The following is a 22099-nucleotide window of genomic DNA, read 5'->3' as shown; positions in this document are numbered from 1 at the left end:
TTGCGTGTGATTTAGATTCTTTTGATTCCTTGTCTAGATTATTTGGACGTTCCATTAATTTCATCCTAAATCTTGGTTTTATGAAGATTTCTGTTCCTTTTACTTACTTTTTCTTTTTGCAACTCTGTTCTGCACGTTGACTAGCAGAGTTTCTTTATGAGCCTTCTATGTAATTTGCTGAATACTATAATCTACCAAAATTTCAACAATTTTAACTGAATGAATAATGGGTTTGTTAGAGCTCTATTTTTTTATTCTAATGGCTCTTTTCTGTAAAATGAAAACTTCTTTATTCTGTATTCTGGGCTTCTCCTCCTTGATTGCTCTCAACTGGAGGTGAAACCTGACATTAATCTGCTCGTGTTCAGCGAGAAAAAGTTGTGGGAAAAGACACAAAGTGAGCAGAGTAAAAAAAAAAGAGAAAAAACTGAATGCCAGTGCTTGTGCCGCCCTGAAGTGGGCCCTGATGAAGCTAATCATTATTGAAACATGAATATCATTTGTTAATCAGACTCTGACCCGCTTCACCTACTAAAATATGCACTCGTTTTTCATTTCGATTCTCTTTTAAACCCCCTCCCTCCTCCCGCTGACTCACTCTGAATCTCTATTACTCCCTATCCATCTTCATCTTCCTTTGCCTCTGCCTGCCCCCTCCCATCACAATCTGGGCCTGTGCTCGCTGAATGTAAATCATATTTCAGTCTCTTTCATCAGGCTCCGTGCTCTCTAAGTGTTCGGTGAGCAACGCCAACATCACCAGGCCCGACTATTTATACATGACGACTCTAAAGTCTCCTCTCAAAATATACACCGAACCGTGGAAGTGACATCGGCTGACACGCTGCATGCCTGCTTCATATTCTGGGAATTAAAGTCTATAATTATGCGAGTGCGTAATTCAAGCTCATGCAGGTGAACAAACTGGCCGTTATATTAAATTGAATGTGACCTGAGCCCCACGCAGACCCTTTATTTCTCCCAGGGAGGTGGATTGATTTTAATATCACCCGCCCCGGTCGGTGATTTTAATCCGATTCGGAGACCACCCACATGTGAGGAATTCCTGCCCCCGCGTCTTCCTGATGATAATTACAGCCAGAATTACCTCCTGTTTCTGCAGCTCACCTGCTGTTTTCATCCCATTCTGAGCCGTGTGTTTAAAAATTAGCTTTTTCCGCAAGAAGATCTTCTGCATTTTATCAGCTCAGTGTGAAATTTATGTGCCTTTTTTGCCAATCTGTGTTTAATGTTCAATGTGTTTAACCCTCCTGTTGCCTCATTTACGGGCACGAAAAAAAGTTGTTTCCTTGTCTGAAAAAAAATCCAAAAACTCAGTCAAAAAGTCCTTAAATTTATAAAAAAATAATAATAATAATAATAATAATTGCAAAATCTTCAGGAATAAAATTCCAAAAATTCCTTAAAAGTTTCCCTTAAAAGTTTTTTTTTTTTTTTTAAATCCCCAAATTTGGCAAGAAATAAGAATAAAATTTTTAAAAAATGGAAATATTTTCAAAAAATGAATAAAAATCTTCCAAAAAAAATCCTAAAAATATCTAAAGTGATTCCATATAATATCAGTAAAACTTCTAATATTGTCTTTAAGAACATTCAGGAAAAAAATCAACCAAAATCCTGTGAAATTTGCTGGATTTTGGTAGATTTTTTTCCGAATGTTCTTAAAGAAACATTTTTTTTAGCATTTCTTTTTTTCCACCAAAAATTTTCAACAATTTCCCAAAAATGTTGAAAATCAAGTTTTCAGTGTGAATTTTTTTTCTTTTTTCACATTTTCAAACTTTAAAATGGGTCAATTTGACCCGCAGGAGAACAGGAGGGTTAAAAATGAACTTTTTCTTGACGATCACAAAGCGAGAAGATGGCAGCAGGGATGAGAGAAGCGACGGCACCTTGATGTATGAAACCAGACAATGTGGTGAACACGCTCTATTTACTAAGCTGTTCTTTCATATCATAATAAATACTGCAGGAAAACTAAATTATTTGAGCTTTTTCTACATTTCACAAGTCGAGTTAAGAGCTTGACTGGTGTAGCTTATGTTGCTATAGCACTGCTACAGTCATTAGCAAATGTGAGTACGCTAACATGCTAAACTTTGATATGACAGATCTGCTAACACAGGGGTGTCAAACTCATCTTAGTTCAGGTTCCACATTCAGCCCGTTTGATCTCCAGTTACCAGTAAAATCACAGCATAATAACCTAGAAATAACCACAACTCCACATTTTTCCTTTGTTTTAGTGCAAAAATGTTCACATTTAAGGAATTATCTTTATACAAAAAATTGAGAACAACCTGAGATTTCTGAAGAAAATTAAGTTCACTTTCAACATCATTATGCCTCAGTTTATCATTTTCACATTACAACTTCCAGATCACAGAGTGTCGACAAAGGAACACAACATTTAGTCATCTGGAACTGAATGTAGTATTTTAGTTTTTGATCGAAACGACAAAAGTCAGACACAAAAAAAAGACAAAAAACAACAAGACAAAATATTACACAAACACACAAAATTACAAAAAATGAGACAAACAATATGAAACAAAAGAAAAAAGACAAAAAATTTAATAAAAACCTAGAAAGCGACAAATAAATGGACAAATGGCAAAAAACACAAACAAGACAAAAAGGTAACACAAAACAACAAAAATGAGAAACAAAATGCTAAAAACATGAGACAAACGACAAAAGTTAGGCAAAAAAAAGACAAAAAACAAAAAAAACAAGACAAAATATTCCTAAAATGAGACACAAAACGATTAAAAAACAGTGCGCAATCTAGTATTTTACTTGCTGATCAAAATAACTTGTCATGGTCTAGAAATTATTTTACATTTATAGTTTTACGAATTTACAATCTGCAGTTAACGTCCTCTGTAATTTCTGTACTTTGAGGGCCGGACTGGACCCTCTGGAGGACCGCTTTTGGCCCGCGGGCCTCATGTTTGACACCCCTGTGCTAGCATGTCTGTAACCTCGCTGTAACCTCCTCTTTACGCTCTGTGTCGTCTCATCTCTAGTCAAAGGACTGAGCTTGGTCTTTGTTTCTCGCTATAGCAACGCTGTAGATGAGAGATGGCGTGATGGTGCCCTCGCTACGTCGTAACACCACAATGAATGACTGAAAGAGGAAGCCTCCAGGTCTTTGGCTAATTGTTGAACACATATGCTCTTGTGGTGCTGTGGGTGTCAAAACGCTTCACAGACGAGACCATCTGAGTCACACAGAGATCTGGATGGAAAAGGGCCTGGAGACACAACAGAGCTACAGGAATGGATGATCACACGTTGGAAAGAATATACACATGCTGCCACAATAGCTCTGGAGAACAAAGGTCTGTCTTAACTGACACTGGCACTGACAGCATACAGAGCAGATTTATACACGTGTTTCTACTCATCAGGTGGACAAATGTCTTATTGGAGGCAATGAAGGGGGACTTTCAGAGCTCTCCTTTTTTGCAGTTCTGTGTCTCTGTTTTTCTGATTTTTGGCTCATTTCTGCAGTTTTTTGGTTCTTTTTGTTTGTGTTTCTTTTTTGCAGTTTTGTGTCTGTTTTTCTGATTTTTGTCTCATTTTTGCAGCTGTGTGTTTCTTTTTTGTGATTTTTGTCTAATTTCGGCCATTTTGGGTCTCATTTCTTTTCAGTTTTGTGTCTCATTTTTGCAGTTTTGTGTCTCTTTTTGTAGTTTTGTGTCTCTTTTTTGTGATTTTTGTCTCATTTGTGCAGTTTTGTGTCTCTTTTTTGTGATTATGTCTAATTTGTGCAGTTTTGTGTCTCTTTTTTGTCGTATTGAACCATTTTCCCTTAAAAACAGCCAATCAATATGCACCGCCGTACCTAAACACACCTAATTAAATGTTAAATAAACTAAAAGCCGTAATGTGTCTGCAAGACATTGATCCAGACTTGATGAGGACGCCGGTGTCCTCATCAAGTCCATTGAGCTCGTAAAAATTCCATTAACTTACACCAGGCATCTCTTTCGTCTCAGTTTCACAGATTCAAATCTTTTAATGGAGCTGGCAGCTGAGGCACGTGTGTGTGTTGCTGTTCTGCCGTGTGATGATGACTTGTTGCTCACCTCCTTGGAGCTGAGAATAGTCATAGTTACATCGTCTGCCAAACAGACAGCACAAAAAAGGGCAAAGAGACACAAAGCTGCAATAATGAGACAAAAATCACAAAAAAGAGACACAAAACTGCAAAAAAGAGACACAAAACTGCAATAATGAGACACAAAGCTGCAATAATGAGACAAAAATCACAAAAAAGAAACAAAAGGGCAAAAAAAGACACAAAAATACAAAAAAGAGACACAAAACTGCAGTCTACAGAGAGAGGAGGCTGGGGTGGATGGACTGGTTAGAAGAACGATGACTTTTTCTATTTCCTCTCAACAGTCTACAGCTGATTCCTATAGAAATCTTTTTCTTGTGAAGGAAAAACAGTTCACAATTAGCCCAGAGGCTGCCTCGTTTCCATCTCTCAGCGTGTCCTTCTTCAACACGGCAGTGACAAAACTCCCTCTGTTTGCTTAAAAGCCACAGAAAGGTGACTTTAAAAAGCCACAGAAATCAACGATACAAAAACACTAATGCGTTGCTACATTTACTGCCTTTTAGATCAAATTCTACCTTTTGAATTCAGACCGTTTGCTGAGAGCATATCATGAAAGCCGTATAGAGAAAATATTTACAGCTGTCTCTTCAATCCATTCAAACGCATGACAGCGAGTGAATGACGGTGATGATTCAGGTTATGAAAATAAACCGAGGGAACGTTCCAGACCTCTAGTGCTGCTGTCCGAATTTATGTAGACACCTCAGTCAGAGTGAGAAACCAGAGAGCATGAGTCCTTCACTAAAATAAGCCTCCCTGTCTATCTTTACCCATGTTATCCTGTTACTCAGGTGTGACTGGCATTATCCCGTATGATGAAATCCTTTTAAAATCTTTTATGCTGCTGTTTTAAATTTACCAAACACATCAGAATTAGATGTTTCACCAATTATGTAAATCCTGATAATCTGACAGCCTCAGACACACAAAGGGGGCATTTTAAGACACCTTGAGGCGTTAAAAATCAACCTTAATTAACATAGGTGATTAGCAATTGTCTCACTGCAACAAACTCCTGACTAAGTGCATATCATTTATCTTCCCTCTCACATAGTTGGGTTTAAAGGAGCACCAGCTGGCTCACTGGATCCCACAGATGCTACAGTGCCACCCACTGGCAAACAGCAGCCATTACAATGTGAGTGAGAGCCAAGTCAGGTCATGATGTCAGAAATATTTAAAATACGTCACTGCAAATGTATGCTGTTTAACCCTGTAAAACCCACTGGTGCAAAAATACAACATCAGTTTTGTTTTATATACATACATACATATATATATATATATATATATATATATATATATATATATATATATATATATATATATATATATATATATATACACATATATATATACACACAGAATTGATTTTTTGTTATATTTTATTTAATTTTTTTGCTAATTTTTTTTCTATATTTGGGTCTTACAGGGTTAATGAGCTGTTATAGAATCATGGAAAGTCCAAATGTTGAGCTGTCTTGATTAGCCACTAGTATTTCTGTCCATATTTGACACATGTGACAGTTTTGGGTGTCCTTCGTGACACAAACACACATTGTCCTGCAGCACATGCTCGTCTCGGACACGTGCTCCACAATGACCAGAAGGTCAGACAGATGCTGTAAACACAATCCCTGGAGGACCGGCCATCTACACAAGCAGAAAAACACGCTCTTTGCACTCAAGATAAACCGCTGCATTGCTTCACAAACACGGCTGCTGGAACCTCGGACCGCCCCCCCTCTCCACCCTCCACACACAGGACTGTGGCCACAGCTCAGCGACCACCCGGGGAGTCCATCAGTCATTGTTATGGCTGGCCGTCCAATGACATTGCGCTGTTTAAATAAATGAAATGGGGCACAGAAAAATATGGTGCATCATCAAATATTAAGCTCAGCATTACAGATGAGTTGGAGACAAGGTCGGGTTTTATAACCGGCAGGCTGCAGAGCACCAGTCCCCTCCTCTCTCTGGGAATCTGGGAACGCTGCCCATATGCTCCATTGACACGGACTACAGGCTTTTTTTCAAGGAAAGATAGGGAGAGACTATAAGCACTCATGACACAATGCTAAGAAGCAGCATGTTTTGCAGTGCCTGCTTGTGACGAGCTGTACAGCTCATTATTTTAAAAAGAATATGAATAAATTATCTATTTTCTTTAACTGGAATCTGGTGGCAATCACTGTAAATGAGCTGTTATGTAATTCAGGGACAGCATCAGTTTCCCAGCAGGTTATTTGTAGGGTTAATGCTGAGACACGAGTGAACAAACTAATAATGCTCCCCTGTAAAGAGGTGAATGTATTATCAGCAAATGAAAAAAGAGAGATAAAACTGCAAAAAAAAGAGAAGCAAAACTGCAAAAATGAGATAAAAATCACAAAAAAGATACAAATATCACAGAGCCACAAAACTGTATAAAAGACAAAAAACTGCAATAATGAGACAAAACTGCAAAAAAGAGACAAAAAACTGCAATAATGAGACGAAAATCACAAAAAGAGACACAAAATTGCAAAAAAGGACACAAAATGGGAAAAAAATACACATAATTGCAAAAGAGACACAAAATTGCAAAAAAGACACAAAACGGCAAAAATGAGACAAAAATCACAAAAAAGAAACATACCTGTGCAAAATGAGACTAAAATCACAAAAAACAGACACAAAAATGCAAAAAAAAGAGACAAAACTGCACAAAAAAGAGACACAAACACAAAAAATAGACAAAAAACTGAAAAAAGAGATACAATCGCAAAAAGAGACACAAAACTGCAAAAAGGAGACAAAAATCACAAGAGAGAAAAAATAAACTATGTATAATGAAAATCTAACAAAAAATACATTTTATAATATATATATATATATATATATATATATATATATATATATATATATATATATATATATATATATGAAGGCACAGAAATGAGCAAAAAAAATAAAATAAAAAGAAATGTCTTACAGGTTTAAAGAATCAAACACTGTGAACTAAGACAGACTGATAAATAGTAAAGCACACAAATGGCTCAGTGACCCTTTGTTTAGCTGGGAAAATTCTCCAGACGATAAGGAAAGATACACATGCTCAATGACACACAGGAATGTCGCAGCCATAACAAAACCAAAGCAGAGCTCTTATCTCCTGAGACTGTTATGGGTCAAACCACACATGTCTGATAAGAAAAACAAGGAGAGATTAGCCTTAAAACTGGACTGGAAAGCAGAAGAAAACCTCAATAGATCCTATCATTAAATCTTTACTGATGTGGCTCATTAACCACCATAATCTGTAAACTATTTTCATCTCAGAAGCCAGATGTGATTCTGCTGGATCCACGTCTCCCTATTTAGTCTTTGGTCTGACAAAGAAGCTTCCAGCAGCAGCCGACGCACCAATTACCGGGTTATTTTTAAAGTCCTGCTTCACCGTACAGTCCCCCCAAAATAAGTCTTAAATAACAGGGTGTCAAATATCAGCGACCCGACGTATCTCTGCCACCAGCCGGCACCGACTGAGAACTACATTCCCCATAATTCACTGGCCTCTGTGGATTTCGTTGGCTTTCATTTTAAGAGTTTGGATGCTACGAGGAGAGAGGTTTCCACACACCATCAGTGAGCTCATAGTCCTTGGAACATTCGAAAGGCTTCAATTTAATTTAACAACCACATTAGGGGCAAAAAGTGGGTCATCTGGGCCTTTTTGGTCTCTTCATCAGACATTTAGCAAACGGGAGGCTGCCTCATAATGGAACGATTCACTTCCAACAGACACAGATTTTCCTCTGAGAGAAGCCAGCTGGGATGGAAAAGCAAAGCTGGAGAGAGAGAAGGCCACCCTCCTCTAAAGCTAGGAGACGTGTCCTTTGAGCATATTTCACTACAACCAACGAAATCACCCAGTGATACCCAAAAGTAGGTCACCGGTAAGGTCAACCTGTATGTTCCTTGACAGTCATTACATAAAGAAACCTACAGTTACAGCTGAGGCAGTGAATCTACAGTGTACAGTTTCACTCCGCGTAAACTTAATCTGTTTCACCTGAAGCTCAGTAGTGCTCATGTCAACACGACTGCCTTTTACAAGACTTTGAAGGTCGCAAGAGTTTTCGATTTCTTGAAATCCGTGTCGCACTAAAGCAAAAATGAGAAACAAAATGACAAAAACGAGAAACAAAATGACAAAAAAATGAGACAAGCAACACGAACCAAATCAAGAGGCAGAAAATTTGACAAAAAAGTTAGAAAGCAACAAAAAAATTGACAAAAACAAGACCAAAAATTATACAAACAACACAAGCAAGACAAATAGGAAACACAAAATGACAAAAACATGGGACAGACGACAAAAGTCAGACAAAAAAAATAACAAAAACAAGACAAAATACTACAAAAATGAGACAAAACGACAAAAGAACAATGAACAATCTAATATTTTACTTTATGATCAAAACAACTTGTCATGATCTAGAAGTTATTTTAAATTTATAGTTTTAAAAATGTACAATCTGCAGTTAATGTCTTCTCTGTAATTTTTTCACTTTAAGGGCCGGATTGGACCCTCTGGAGGACCGGATTTGGCCCACAGGCCTCATGTTTGACACCCCTGCATTAAAGCATCCATCTACCTGAGAGATTATCACTCTACTCACCCGGAATAAATGAGGAGTTTCAACGCCCCAAAAAAGTAGAGCTCACAGCAGAAAATCCAATCAGAAAGTGTGCAGCAGCGGTACTTACTGCGTTGGCTGCAGCGGGCTTCTCAAACATCCTCTTCAGGCTATCAAGCGGGATGTCGAACCTCTCAATCCTCTTGGCAGCCTGCAGGTCCTCTCTGAGCACCGGATCATCTGATGCCTCTACCTGCGGCCCGGAGGGACGACGGCAAACGAAGCCCGAGGTCGCCCTCGCCACCTCCTCTCCATTTCCTGATTGAATTTCCATTGTTGCGGAGAAACCGTACACCCCCCCTCTTTTCCCTTCAGGCTGGAGCTCGGAGGGGAAGTCTATTGTGTCAGGTGATTCAGGAAGAGAGGGGAGAAAAGAGAGGGTGAGGAGCAGACAGAGATGTTACTGGGGTCCCTCTCAGTCTGGGGAGCTCTCAGGATTGTGCATTCTCACCCAGAGGCTGGAGGGAAGAGGAGGAGGAAAAGAAAAAGTTCACAGGGGGAGTTTTTTCCCTCTTTCCTCTTCCCTGTAATTACTCATACGCTCAGAAGCCTATGTAAACTCACATGTGGGCTCAGAAACACAAATTGAGATATGAGTGGTAAGGCAGGCCAAAGCAGTGACGACAAAGGAAAGGAGGAAGGGAGGGTGAGAGGAGAGAGGAGCTACTGCAAATGTTCTGTTTCCTGGAGGCCTTGGGTCTCTTCAGCAGCTCAAAAAGCACACTTTAAGTTATTATATCAGCTTGACAGAACATTTACAGTCACAAAAATACAATTCAGGACGGAAAAACATAGATTTTTATATGATGTGAGTCTGTGGTTGGCTTTGACCTGTACTCCAGAAACATGCAGTTTTAAGGTATACATACTTTACTTAGCCGTTTAGATATATGCAAACTTATTGAACAATTTACACTATTGTTCCAAAGTTCGGGGTCACCCAGACAATTCCATGTTCTCCATGAAAACTCCCACTTTTATCCATGTACTAACATAACTGTACAAGGGTTTGCTAATCATCAATGAGCCTTTCAACACCATTAATTAACACAATGTAGCATTAGAACACAGGAGTGATGGTTGCTGGAAATGTTCCTCTGTACCCCTATGGAGATATTCCATGAAACATTTCCAGCTACAATAGTCATTTACCACATTAACAATGTCTACACTGGATTTATCATTCATTTAATGTGGTCTTCATTGAAAAAAAACAATTTTCTTTCAAAAATAAGGACATTTCTAAGTGACCCTAAACTTTTTAATGGTAGTGTATAATCAATATAATATGAATTTACATACATCCTTTCTCCTACTCCACGGAGTACAAAAATCCTGCATGATGAACCAGAGATTTCTGATTTTGATCCATCAGTCCATAATACCTTCTTCCAGCCTTCAGTAGTCCGTTGGTGGTGTTTCATGGCCCAGGTAGCCTCTTCTCCTTATTCTGACTTCTTAGCAACGGCTTTCTTGCTGCAACTCCAAGTCTTCTCTTCACAGTTAAAACCGACACTTCTTACTACGACCGACTATTAACCTGTGCTTGAAGCTGTTGACTCTCAGAAACTTCTTTTCTGATTCTGTTGAGGCTTAGGTTTGTCATTTTAGTCTCATTTTAGGTTGTTGTAGACAGATTTTGTGTTATTCTGGCCACAATTCAAGTTGTTTTGGGCAGATTTTCAAGTTGAAACTGAGACTTCTGACTAAAACCACTATTAAGCTGTGCTTGAAGCTGTTGAATCTCAGAAACTTGTCTTCTGATTCTGTTGTGGCTTTGGGTCTTCCAGATCTCTTCCTGTCAGAGTTTCCTCCAGTTTCTGAGCCTTTTGATGCTGAAGAAAACTGGACTCACTGACACCTTGACTTTCTTCACTATTTCTCTGTAGGAAAGACTCACATTTTTAAGTCTTATGATGGTCTGTCTCTCTTCTATTGTTAATTGCCTTTTCCTCTCCATTTTACAGTAACTCACTACTTTCTGCAGTACAATCCTGTTCTAATAATGCTCTGGAGGGTTTGGTACCACGGTGTGTTTTATGCAGACAGAGGGGGTTGGAAGTAATCTAGAAAAGTTGGAACACCTGTAGGATTTGGTAGCACCAACTTTCAAGGCTTCATCAACCTCCATTGTTGGAGAACAGCTTTAAGTTTTTAACCCATTTCTGGTTCCCTGAAAAAGGCCTTTTTCATAATTTAATAATTCTGAAATGTACATTATTTTTCAGTTTTTGGGTAACCTTATCTTTTTTAACCTCTAGCAGTTCACCACTAACCTTTTGTACCATTTCAAGCTACTCATTGAACTTGAACTACTTGAATTTTTTTTTTTTTAAAAAAGGAAAAATTAGGGTGTTCTAAAACTTTTGATCCACGTTTCCTGGTTCCCTCCCCTTCCAACTAGAAAAACTGGTAGTAAACAGCATGTCATGACAAGACATACCTGAATGACTCAAACTACTTTTAATAGTTTCACTTCCTTGAAAGCAGAAACTCATTCAGTCGCTGCCACTTAGACGAGAAAATGGCACAGAAAGGAGTTGAGCTGGATTCAGAGAAGTTATCTTGTTCCATCTGTGTGGATCTACTGAAGGATCCGGTGACTATTCCCTGTGGACACAGCTACTGCATGGAGTGTATTAAAGACCACTGGGATGTAGAGGACTGGAGGAGAATCTACAGCTGCCCTCAGTGCAGGAAATGTTTTAAACCGAGGCCTGACCTGGAGAAAAATGTCATGTTAGCAGAGTTAGTGGAGGACCTGAAGAAGACTGGACTCCAAGCTGCTGCTGCTGGACCTGAAGATGTATCCTGTGATGTCTGCATTAAGAGGAAGATGAAGGCTGTCAAGTCCTGCTTCGTCTGTCTGGCCTCTTACTGTGAGAAACACCTTCAGCCTCACTATGAGTCTCCACCTTTTAAGAAGCACAAGCTGGCGGGGCCCTCCAAGAACCTCCAGGAGAACATCTGCTCTCGTCACAATGAGGTGAAGAAGTTGTTCTGCTGCACTGATCAGCAGTTGATCTGTTCTGTCTGCTCTGTGGAGGAACATAAAGGCCACAACATCGTCTCAGCTGCAGCAGAGAGGACCGAGAGGCAGAAAGAGCTGGAGGTGAGTCAACAAAACATCCAGCAGAGAATCTGTGGCAGAGAGAACGATGTGATGCTGCTCCAACAGGAGGTGGAGGATATCAATGACTGTGCTGATAAAGCAATGGAGGAGAATGCGAAGATGTTCTGCAAGCTGATCCATCTCATCCAGAAAAGGAGCTCTGAGGTGAAGCAGCAGATCACATCCCAGCAGGAGGCTGAAGTGAGTCGAGTTAAAGAACTTCAGGAGGAGCTGAAGCAGGAGATCAGTGCTCTGAAGAAGAAAGATGCTGAGATGAAGCAGCTCTTAGACACAGAGGATCACACCCAGTTTCTTCACAACTACCTCCTCGTCTCGGCAGTGGGTGAGTCCACACCCATCAGCATCCCTCCTCGGATACACTTCCAGAAGGTGACAGCAGCTGTGTCAGACGTCAGCGATAAAGTACAGGAGATTCTAAAGAACATGTGGACACTAAATCCACAGAGAGCTGTCAAAACAGAAGTTCTACCACCACAACCAGAACCAGAACCAAAGACCAGAGCTGGATTCTTGGAATATTCACATGACATCACTCTGGATCCAAACACAGCACAAAAACTGCTGGTGTTGTCTGAGGAAGACAGAAAAGTAACAGTAGTGAAACTTCCACAGCCTTATTCCGACCATCCAGACAGATTCACTACAAATCTTCAGGTCCTGAGCAGAGAGAGTCTGACCGGACGTTGCTACTGGGAGGTGGACCTGAGAGGGTTGGGAGCTGTTGTAGCAGTTTCATACAAGGAAATCAGCAGAAAATTAGCACCTAAAAATCCATTTGGACATACTGAAAAATCTTGGGCTTTGTGTTGCTCCAGAGACAGTTATACATTTTTGCACAAGAATAATAAAACTCCTCTTTCCTCCAAAATCGGAGTGTATCTGGATCACACTGCAGGTCTTCTGTCCTTCTACAGAGTCTCTGAAACCATGACTCTCCTCCACAGAGTCCAGACCACATTCACTGAGCCGCTGCATGCTGGAGTTCAATTTGTATGTTATGGATCCAGTGCTGAGTTCATTAAACTCAGATAGACTGAAGTCATTCAAAGGAGACCTGGTAAAAAAAAAAAAAAAAAGTCTTCCTTTCCATCACTGTACTCTGTAAAAAATGAAAGTTTTTACTGGTAACTTCTGGAATTATTTACTGTTATTTACAGATTTACAGTACAGATAATATGTGGTTGGATCCCAGCAAACAAAATCCCAAAAAACAGCAAAAAACAGGCTAAAAATAGTTTATAATGTTTGACTTTTAAATTACACAATTTTTACTACATTTAAATCAGCAACAAATGTAATTATATGTGTTATTTGAAAGAAAAATTCTGTCTATTAAGGACGGAAAAATGGTCATTAATTCTTTAAACTGAAATTTCCCCAGTTTTGTTAAATTACAGATATCTAGTGAAATGAAAATGTATATAAAAGAGTCAAGAAACAGGCAAAAACTGTATATAATTTCCACATCAAAAATCTGTAGTTTTACAAATAATTTGTTGTTTTACAATATTTTTTGACAAAATAATTTTTTAAAAATTTATCTTACTTCAAAAACTGTAAAAGCAGTGAAACAATATCTGTAAAATAATGTTTTTTGGTTTTTTTTTTTTTTAAAGCAGAGGTTTAAAATGCCTGAATCATGAAAACTCATGGATTATTAGATAAATTTCAGTGTTTTTTACATTTGCATGTTTGTATTTTTCACATGTACTGGTTTTGGGTTGTGTTTCACAGATTATAGTCATTCCTGAATGTAAATTTGAAGGATTTATTTCCTAAGTTAATTTTGGCTGATTGGCTCTTAATATTTTTGGAATATAATGTGGAAAAGACAGATATATTGAAATGTGTAATTGGTCGTTATGCCTGGAGCTTTGGCTTTATTTTTTCGTTGTCAATGGAAGTAGAAAATATAACATACAACATTTGTAGAGCACTTTTTTTTGACGTTTTTGTCTTTAAGGTCCTGAGTGTTAGTTTTTATTTTAAATCACTGTATAATAAATAATAATGCATCAGAATCAACATTAGTCCTAATCACTGACACATCACAGACTATGATAATTCTAAAAAAAATCTCCACTTTTTTAAAATGGAAAATGTGTATTTATTTTTATTTAAATTTTTTTTACAAAAACAACAGCGTGATGTAAACAAATTGGCACTGGAAAGGTTAAAATCTTCTAAATTAATTAATATCTAGTAGTTATGATCAGGACTAATGTTGGTTAAAAATGCAGTCAGTGAAAGTGGGAAATAATGTTGTAACGCATTTTTTGAGGGAATATTTTGTCTTTAATGTGGTATTTTGTCTTTAAGGTGTGAGTTTATATGAAAAATCACTGTAAAATAAATATTCATTAATTCCAATCAACAATGGTCCTAATCATTGACACATACCAAATTGTGATAATGAAAAAATCTGCACTTCGTACATATTTTATGTCAATTAACGATTACTTTTTTATTTTCTTTAAAAAAAAAACAGTGTCATGTCAACAGGGGTTAAAATTCTCATACATATTATAATCAGAAGTGTTTTTGGTTAAAATGAGTCACTGAAATAGGAAAATGTTGTTTATAACAATTTTTTGACAACATTTTTGCTTTTAAGGTCCTCAGTGTGAGTTTTTATTTCAAACTTTGCACTGCATTAAAGAAACAGGAAGTTAAAACGATTCAGTTTGTATTTGTGCATAAGTATCCAAGTTTGTGTTTACTGAGCATTGAAGTGAGCTGCAGCCAATCACTGCGGACTGTTGCTTTAACTGTGAAATGGATGGAAAACTTTTTAGTCCTTGATAGAAGACATGCAAATCCAGATTTGTCTACTGCTGGAAACATTAGCATTGCAGCTATTGTACTTACTGTTGCTTCAGCGTTGATTTTTGTTGTTTTGTTGTTAAACTGTCAGCAGCTTTAGGGCCATCATTTGACCAGAGAGTGGCCCTCGAAGGAGAGACATGAATCTTAGGTATGGCAGATAAACTATGACTACATGTGGTTCCAGTCAAACAGGATTGAGGACAGGGCTGTGGTTGTACAGGTGCTGCCGACCCACAATCACCTGAGTTGGTGGAGAGCAGTGTTGGCAAGGTTACTTTTAAACAGTAATTAGTTATAGTTACTAGTTACTTCTACCAAAAAGTAACTGAGTTAGTAACTGAATTACTCCACTATAAAACTAACTAGTTACCAAGGAAAGTAACTAATGTGTTACTCTTTTTTTTTAGTTTACATATGTCTAAGAATTTGGATTTTTTTTTCTAAACTGGTTTCACAAGCTGGTTGCATACAGTTACATATTTTAATTCTTCAAATCCCCTTTTGAGCTCGGCATTCATTTTAGCTACTCGGCATCTATGCGTTTAGAAAATGTCTTTCTACATGGCTGACCGGCACCTGCTCTCTCCAGTATTTAGCCAGTGAGGGCTCTGAAGGAGTCAACTGTTGATAACAGGAGCATGTTCTCAACAACATACCTGCCTTTCATTCCATTCAGTTCAGTCTGTGTCACAAGTTTTTGTGAAGCTGGAGCAGAAAAATCCAGCTTTAGCTGCTTGGACGCCGCAGCTTCATGTCCTTCTTTGTCAGCGGCGCTCACATTAGCCACACCTGTTCTGCTATCACCATCAACAGAGTCAACAACGGTGTTTTTGGCCACTGGTTTTGAGGAAGCGTGTGCTGAAGGACTGCATCTGCACTTCCTGTCTACTTGGTGGCAGCTGGACCCTTCCTGGCTGAGAATCTGAATCTTCAGGCGTGTTAGATTCTTTGTTCTAGCCACTTTCAAATGTGCTGTTTTTATATAACCACGAAGCACGGCAACAAAAATTGAGTCTTTTAATGAAAAGCATGAATTTCTTTAGTGGATCACTGGAACCAAAATGACCCAATACTGAAAACTTTTTATGTATTTTTATGGAACTAATCAATTTAAAGTTTTTAATGGCTTTTTTAGGATTTGTCTAGTATTTTTGGCTACAAAAAGAAATTACACTTGAAGACCTAAGAGTGATTCTGAATGCAATTTTTCACAAATGAATGGAATGTCCAATAACTTTTTTCCACCACTGCATGTGGTTATAGATTTTACACATACAGCTTCAACCCTTTGATGCACAACATGAGGGAAAAGACACCCATATTCAATGGAACATGAGTGTCTTTTCACCCATGTTGTGCATCGAAGGGTTAAGGACCAGTCATGGGTGAACCTCAGAATGCTTCCAGGAAACAGGTTAACAACTTTTTGTACCACCCATCCTGCTTTCATCACCACGTCTGGTCTGGGTAGGAAAGTTCATTATTCCTGAACAAATCAAGGAAGGTCTTTAACTACTAACCTGCTGGTCTGTGCTGCAGCCATGACGGGGAATATATTGTTAATTTCTACCAGCCACACCAGCTCTTCCTAGGGAGTGATTTCCTCCTCTGGATCCTGGCAAGAAAAGAGAAATTACCACTTCAACTTGGTTTCCTCTGTCGACTCGCATTTCAGCTGCCTCATTCTGTCACATTCAGAGTGTGATTCGCACCACATTGTGATATTTTCCCTCCTGACAACATCGGGAACCGGGCGTAGCTGGAGTCCTAATTTTCACCCCGTTGTAGTCATGTGAGCTGAGAAAGAAGAGCAGGGGTCAAATGATGGAGGGGAGAGTAAGAGGGGATGACAGAGGAAGCCGAGAGAGATTGACAGCTTAGTTACAGGATCGGATAGAAAGAAAGACAGCAGAGCTACAAGGCCCCAACAGCCAGTCACAGCAACAATAGAAACATCAATAGACTGGGAGGGAGAGAAAGGAGTCGAGAGGCAATCCAGATAATCCAATCCTAATGAATGAGCGCTCATGATACATACATCTGATAGTACTTCAGAGGACACAGTATCACTCCATTTATACCAGAGGCAGATTCATTATTTAGAAAGGGCCAGAGGTATGTGTGTCACTTTCAGCTGGATCCTGTGTCCACTGAGGCCACTCGGCTTACAGCAGTTACTCACATGCACAGAGGAAATAATAACACAAGTTTACACCACTTTATGGCACTTTGAAGTTCTCTAAACTTCTGTTATTTCATTTTAGCACCTGAAGAAGGTCGTTTGAGAGCGAAAACAGCCCACTGAGGACATGTTTGTATGCTAATTGAGTAGCAAAGATTTTCTGTTACCAACACAAGTATTGATACACAGCTTAAAGCAGGGGTGTCAAACTCTTCTTAGTTCAGGTTCCACATTCAGCCCAATTTGATCTAAAGTGACCAGTAAAATCACAGCATAATAACCTATAAATAACCACAATTCCAAATATTTCCTTTGTTTCAGTGCCAAAATGTACATTCTGAAAATTATGTTTTTACAAAACATCATGAACAACCTGAAATTTATTAGGAAAAATTAATTAAATTTCAACAACATTCAGCCTCAGTTTATCATTTCCACATTACAACTTTCAGATCACAGAGTGTCTACAAAGGAACACAACATTTAGTCACAGTTATTTGGAACTGAACAATATACTATTATACTTTATGATAAAAATGACAAAAGTCAGATAAACCCTTGCAAAAAACAACAAAAACGACAAAGTATTACAAAAATGAGGTACAAAATAACAAAAGCAAGACACAATGACAAAAAAAATGAGACAAATGGCACGAAACAAAACAAAAAAGAGACAAAGAATTGGACAAAAACGTTACAAAGGGACAAAAAAATGGACAAACGACAAAAACGAGACCAAAAATTACACAAATGAGGTCAAAAATGACAAAAGCGAGAAACAAAATGACAAAAAAGTGAACAGACAACACAAGCGAGACAAAAAAACACTAAACGACATCGATACACAAAACGACGAATAAAGTGAAACACAAAGTGACAAAAATGAGACGAAGAACACAAGCGAGACAAAAAGGAAACACAAAATGACAAACAAAACGACAAAAACATGAGACAAACGACAAAAAATACAAAAAAAGACAAAAAAACAAGAAAACAATTACAATAATGAGACACAAAATCAGAAAAGCGAGACACAAAATGACAAAAAAATGAGACAAACGACATGAAACAAAGCAAAAAGACTACAAAAACAAAACAAAAAAATACACAAATGAGATCATAAATGACAAAAGCGAGAAACAAAATGACAAAAAAGTGAACAGACAACACAAGCGAGACAAAGAAACACAAAACGACACAAACGATACACAAAACGCGAATAAAGTGAAACATAATATGACAAAAATAAGACAAAAAACAAGACAAAACATTACAAAAATCAGACACAAAACAACAAAAACAAGACAAATGACATGAAAAAACAAAATAAGAGACAAAAAAATTAATTAAAAAAATTCAAAATTGGAAAAAAATGGACAAATGACAAAAACGAAACAAAAAATGACATAAAAATGGAACAAAATGATTTTAAAAATTGCCAGAAAACAACATGAGACAAATGAAAAAAGTCAGACAAAAAAAGATTAAAAAAACAACAAAAACAGACAAAATATGACAAAGATGAGACACAAAATGACAAAAGTACAAGGAGCAATCTAGTATTTTACTTTATGATCAAAACAACTTGTCATGGTGCAGAAATTGTTTTACATTTATAGTCTTATAAATTTACAACTACAAAATCGTCTTACGGGCCAGACTGGACCCTCTGGCGGGCCGGTTTTGGCCCACGGGCCGCATGTTGGACACCCCTGGCTTAAAGGGATGGACAGAGTGGAATTCTGTGTGAGAGCAAACATAATGTCCCCTAAAACTAAACTCCGGAGCTGCTTTTCTTTAACACAACAAGACAGTATTTCAGCCCTAGTGGGGCTTCAGGCGAGACTTTGTGGTGAAGATCCACCAGGGAAAAAACACTGTCTGCTTCTATTTAATAAAAGATGCTGCAGGTTCCACAAGACTCCCATGTTGATTCTTAGCCAAGGACTCCAGACGACTTTATTTAGAGAACAGACTGAAGTATGATCCCCGTGATAAGATAAGAAGATGGGAATAACACTTCTTATTTTAATTGTGTCTACAGTGCACAAAGTAGGGACATTTTTCCAGCAAACCACTGGCTCACTAAAAAAGCTCCACTTAACATAGCTTATAATGGTATGTACTCACAGAGCCAAAAGGTCTTTCTGGTTCCCAAGAAAAAGTCTGGAAATATAAAGGAGATATATCAACATCTAATAGTCCTGATGCAGATTCTTACCAGGAAAATTTCTGTTCTCTGCACGTGACTCATTCCTGTTGGTTTGTTGACATTATAGTGAATGCCTTGCTGAAATTTCTGATGGCAATGCTGCTTTTTAGCCCAAAATGGAACGCTGTACTCCCGAATAACGTTCACTAGAGCTGCAAAAATCATAAATCATTTTCATAAACAACGTTATTACTGACTGAAACAAATCACTCTTCTAACAAACCAAACAAGAATCACCACATCTACTTTCCTTTGAGCATGTTAAGATCTTTCTGCTCAAAGTTTTGGTTTTGGTTCAGCTAAATAGTTTTGTGAAACCTGTTTGCAGTTTGGCAAAAAACAGCAGTTAGTAAGTAGCTCACGGTGCTTTTAGCAAGTTCTAGACCAAGAAACTTTCTTTAAAAGCTAGTGAACACTTTTTCACTTTACTGTGACCGGAAAAAATGACTCCAAGGTAATGCAGAGGATGGAATGGAACAGACACTACCATCCGAAAGTTTGGGGTAGAAATGTCCTTATTTTTGAAAGAAAAGCAGTTTTTTTTCATTGAAGATAACATGAAATGAATGATAAATCCAGTGTAGACATAGTTAATGTGGTAAATGACTATTGTAGCTGGAAATGTTTAATGGAATATCTCCATAGAGGTACAGAGGAACATTTCCAGCAACCATCACTCCTGTGTTCTAATGCTACATTGTGTTAGCTAATGGTGTTGAAAGGCTCATTGATGATTAGAAAACCCTTGTGCAGTTATGTTAGCACATGGAGAAAAGTGGGAGTTTTCATGGAAAACATGGAATTGTCTGGATGAACCTAAACTTTTGAACGGTGGTGTATATGTCATCTCTCTAATTCTTTCATTCTCTCATCTTTTGACTTTCACTTTTAACCCTCAGTGTTATTCTTTAATTTTCAAACTGCCTAGTTCCCTTGTAAGATTTGCGTGCTAATCTTACTAATTAATGATTTAATTTATTGTCATTTTTACTATTGATTTGAACTGACTGCTCTCACTTGTCCTGATTGTCTGTGTTTGCATGTTTTAACTGGCAAAGCAATTTGTGAATGCTGTTCTTTACCCTGTAAGACCCAAATATAGGAAAAAAAAGCAAAAATAATGTGTGTGTGTGTGTGTGTGTGTGTGTGTGTGTGTGTGTGTGTGTGTGTGTGTGTGTGTGTGTGTGTGTGTATATATATATATATATATAAAATCACAAAATAAAATTGATGTATTTCTGCAACAGTGAGTTGTACAGGATTAAGGGCGCTATGCAAATATATTATTATTATTATTATTATTATTATTATTATTATTATTATTATTATTATTATTATTATTATTATTATTATTATTATTATTATTATTATTATTGTTATTATTATTGTTATTATTATTGTTATTATTATTGTTATCTGACCATAACTTTTTCTCAAAAAATAAAGAATGTTAAAAGTCTAACATTAAAAAGACCCTAAATTTACATTCATGTAATTCCAGACAAACAAACAAAAAAGAAGTTTTCAAAGCAAGATGTAAACACTAATGTCATATATATACTTTCATTAGATTGAATCAACAGTTAAATGAATGGGTAATCAGCCAAAAAAGCATTTAATATGCTTTAATAAGATAGCTAACAAATGCTGACGCTAGTCAGCAGTTTATAAACTCTGACTGTAAATTTCCTTTTAACATGCCACTGATCTCCACTGTCAGTCAGTTACGACAAAATATAATTTCACTTAAGGTGTGTGCAATGTTTTAGTAACACTACTGGTAGAAAAATGTATTTTTGTTGCTGTCTTTTGACTTTTTACATCCACACACAGGCCACACTTCATATTAATGTACATTTAAAAGAGAATTTAAGTCAACTATTCTGCTCATTTCCACTCTTTTGCCACTTAAAACAAATGCGTAACTGTCATATTTTGCCTGCTGCATATAACTTGTATACATTTGTTCCTTCATAATTACTAAAATAATGGGAAAAAAACATGTTAGCTAATTACAAATGCTATTCTGACTTCATTTCTTTTTACTTTCTTCTATTTGTCTTGTCTTTTTCCTGTTAGTTTGATGCTTCACTGCCCTAATTTTCCTGTCGGGATCTATAAGGTTTCATCTCATCATAGCCATGTTAAATGAAAAATCTCCACACATACCTAGGATGTTTATTGTAAGAAGCTGCAGTTTGTTTTTGGTGCAGTCATTTATTCTACACCCACTTCCTTCACTTCAACTTGTGCTCATTTCCTTCATTTGCTAGAATGCCTTCCCACAGTTCCCATGGACATCTGAACTTCAGTGGTTTGGATAGTTTCTATAGTTTATTCTCCTTTCTAAATATGATTGGTATGGCATTATAGTAAACAGAAAGTTGGTAGAATGGTGTCCTGACCAACAGCATCGATATCGGCCATTTGAACTCTGATATTTGAACTGACAGCAGATATTCAGTCAAATATGCATCCCCAACAGCTGTGTTTTTAAACAGTTTTATTATTGATTTTCTCGTGGAGCCTGGTGCATTCCTAATGTTTTGACCTCCATGGAAGGTGACAGAAATTTACCCGTAACTCACATTTTCTTAAGTAGCATTATTTCAAAAACAAAAGGGCAAAATCTCAGAAGGGGAATGGAAGAATTCAGCTTAAAAAAGTGCATTTTGCTGGAAACTGGCACCACTGTCAGTGCACATGTGGGTAGCTAATTATGTAGGGACAGCAACATCCCATTAGGAAATCTATCTCAATGTAACACAAGAACGATGATGAGTGTGGAATTTGTCATGAGCGATAAATAAACACGACGTAATGATGAGGCAGCCCGACAGCGCAGAGTGTCACCGCAATCAAGTAGAGACATAAAAATCGACTGAACGACAGCGTCACAGTCATGAATTCT

At 37.6% G+C, this 22099-nt stretch overlaps 2 protein-coding genes across 2 annotated transcripts in view; one reads left to right on the top strand and one right to left on the bottom strand.

Moving 5' to 3' along the window:
- xirp2a (xin actin binding repeat containing 2a) overlaps positions 1–9275 on the bottom strand; it is a 77237-nt gene extending 67962 nt beyond the window's left edge. The window contains 1 exon segment of the mRNA XM_055008496.1: positions 8906–9275. Coding sequence (XP_054864471.1) covers positions 8906–9109 — 204 coding nt within the window. The 5' untranslated portion in view covers positions 9110–9275.
- Positions 9276–10492: 1217 nt separating this feature from the next.
- On the top strand, positions 10493–14535 carry LOC129348314 (tripartite motif-containing protein 16-like). Its single transcript, XM_055008497.1, has one exon. The coding sequence runs from the start codon at positions 11360–11362 to the stop codon at positions 12998–13000; it is 1641 nt and encodes a 546-aa protein (XP_054864472.1). The 5' UTR covers positions 10493–11359; the 3' UTR covers positions 13001–14535.
- The last annotated feature ends 7564 nt before the right edge of the window (positions 14536–22099 follow it).

Source organism: Amphiprion ocellaris, chromosome 24 (genome assembly GCF_022539595.1).
Source record: "Amphiprion ocellaris isolate individual 3 ecotype Okinawa chromosome 24, ASM2253959v1, whole genome shotgun sequence".
Taxonomy (NCBI): domain Eukaryota; kingdom Metazoa; phylum Chordata; class Actinopteri; family Pomacentridae; genus Amphiprion; species Amphiprion ocellaris.
This window is presented reverse-complemented; position numbering and strand designations above follow the sequence as displayed.

Coding starts and splice junctions, on each gene's coding strand:
- LOC129348314 (XM_055008497.1), top strand. CDS start 11,360: ATGGCACAGAAAGGAGTTGAGCTGGATTCAGAGAAGTTATCTTGTTCC.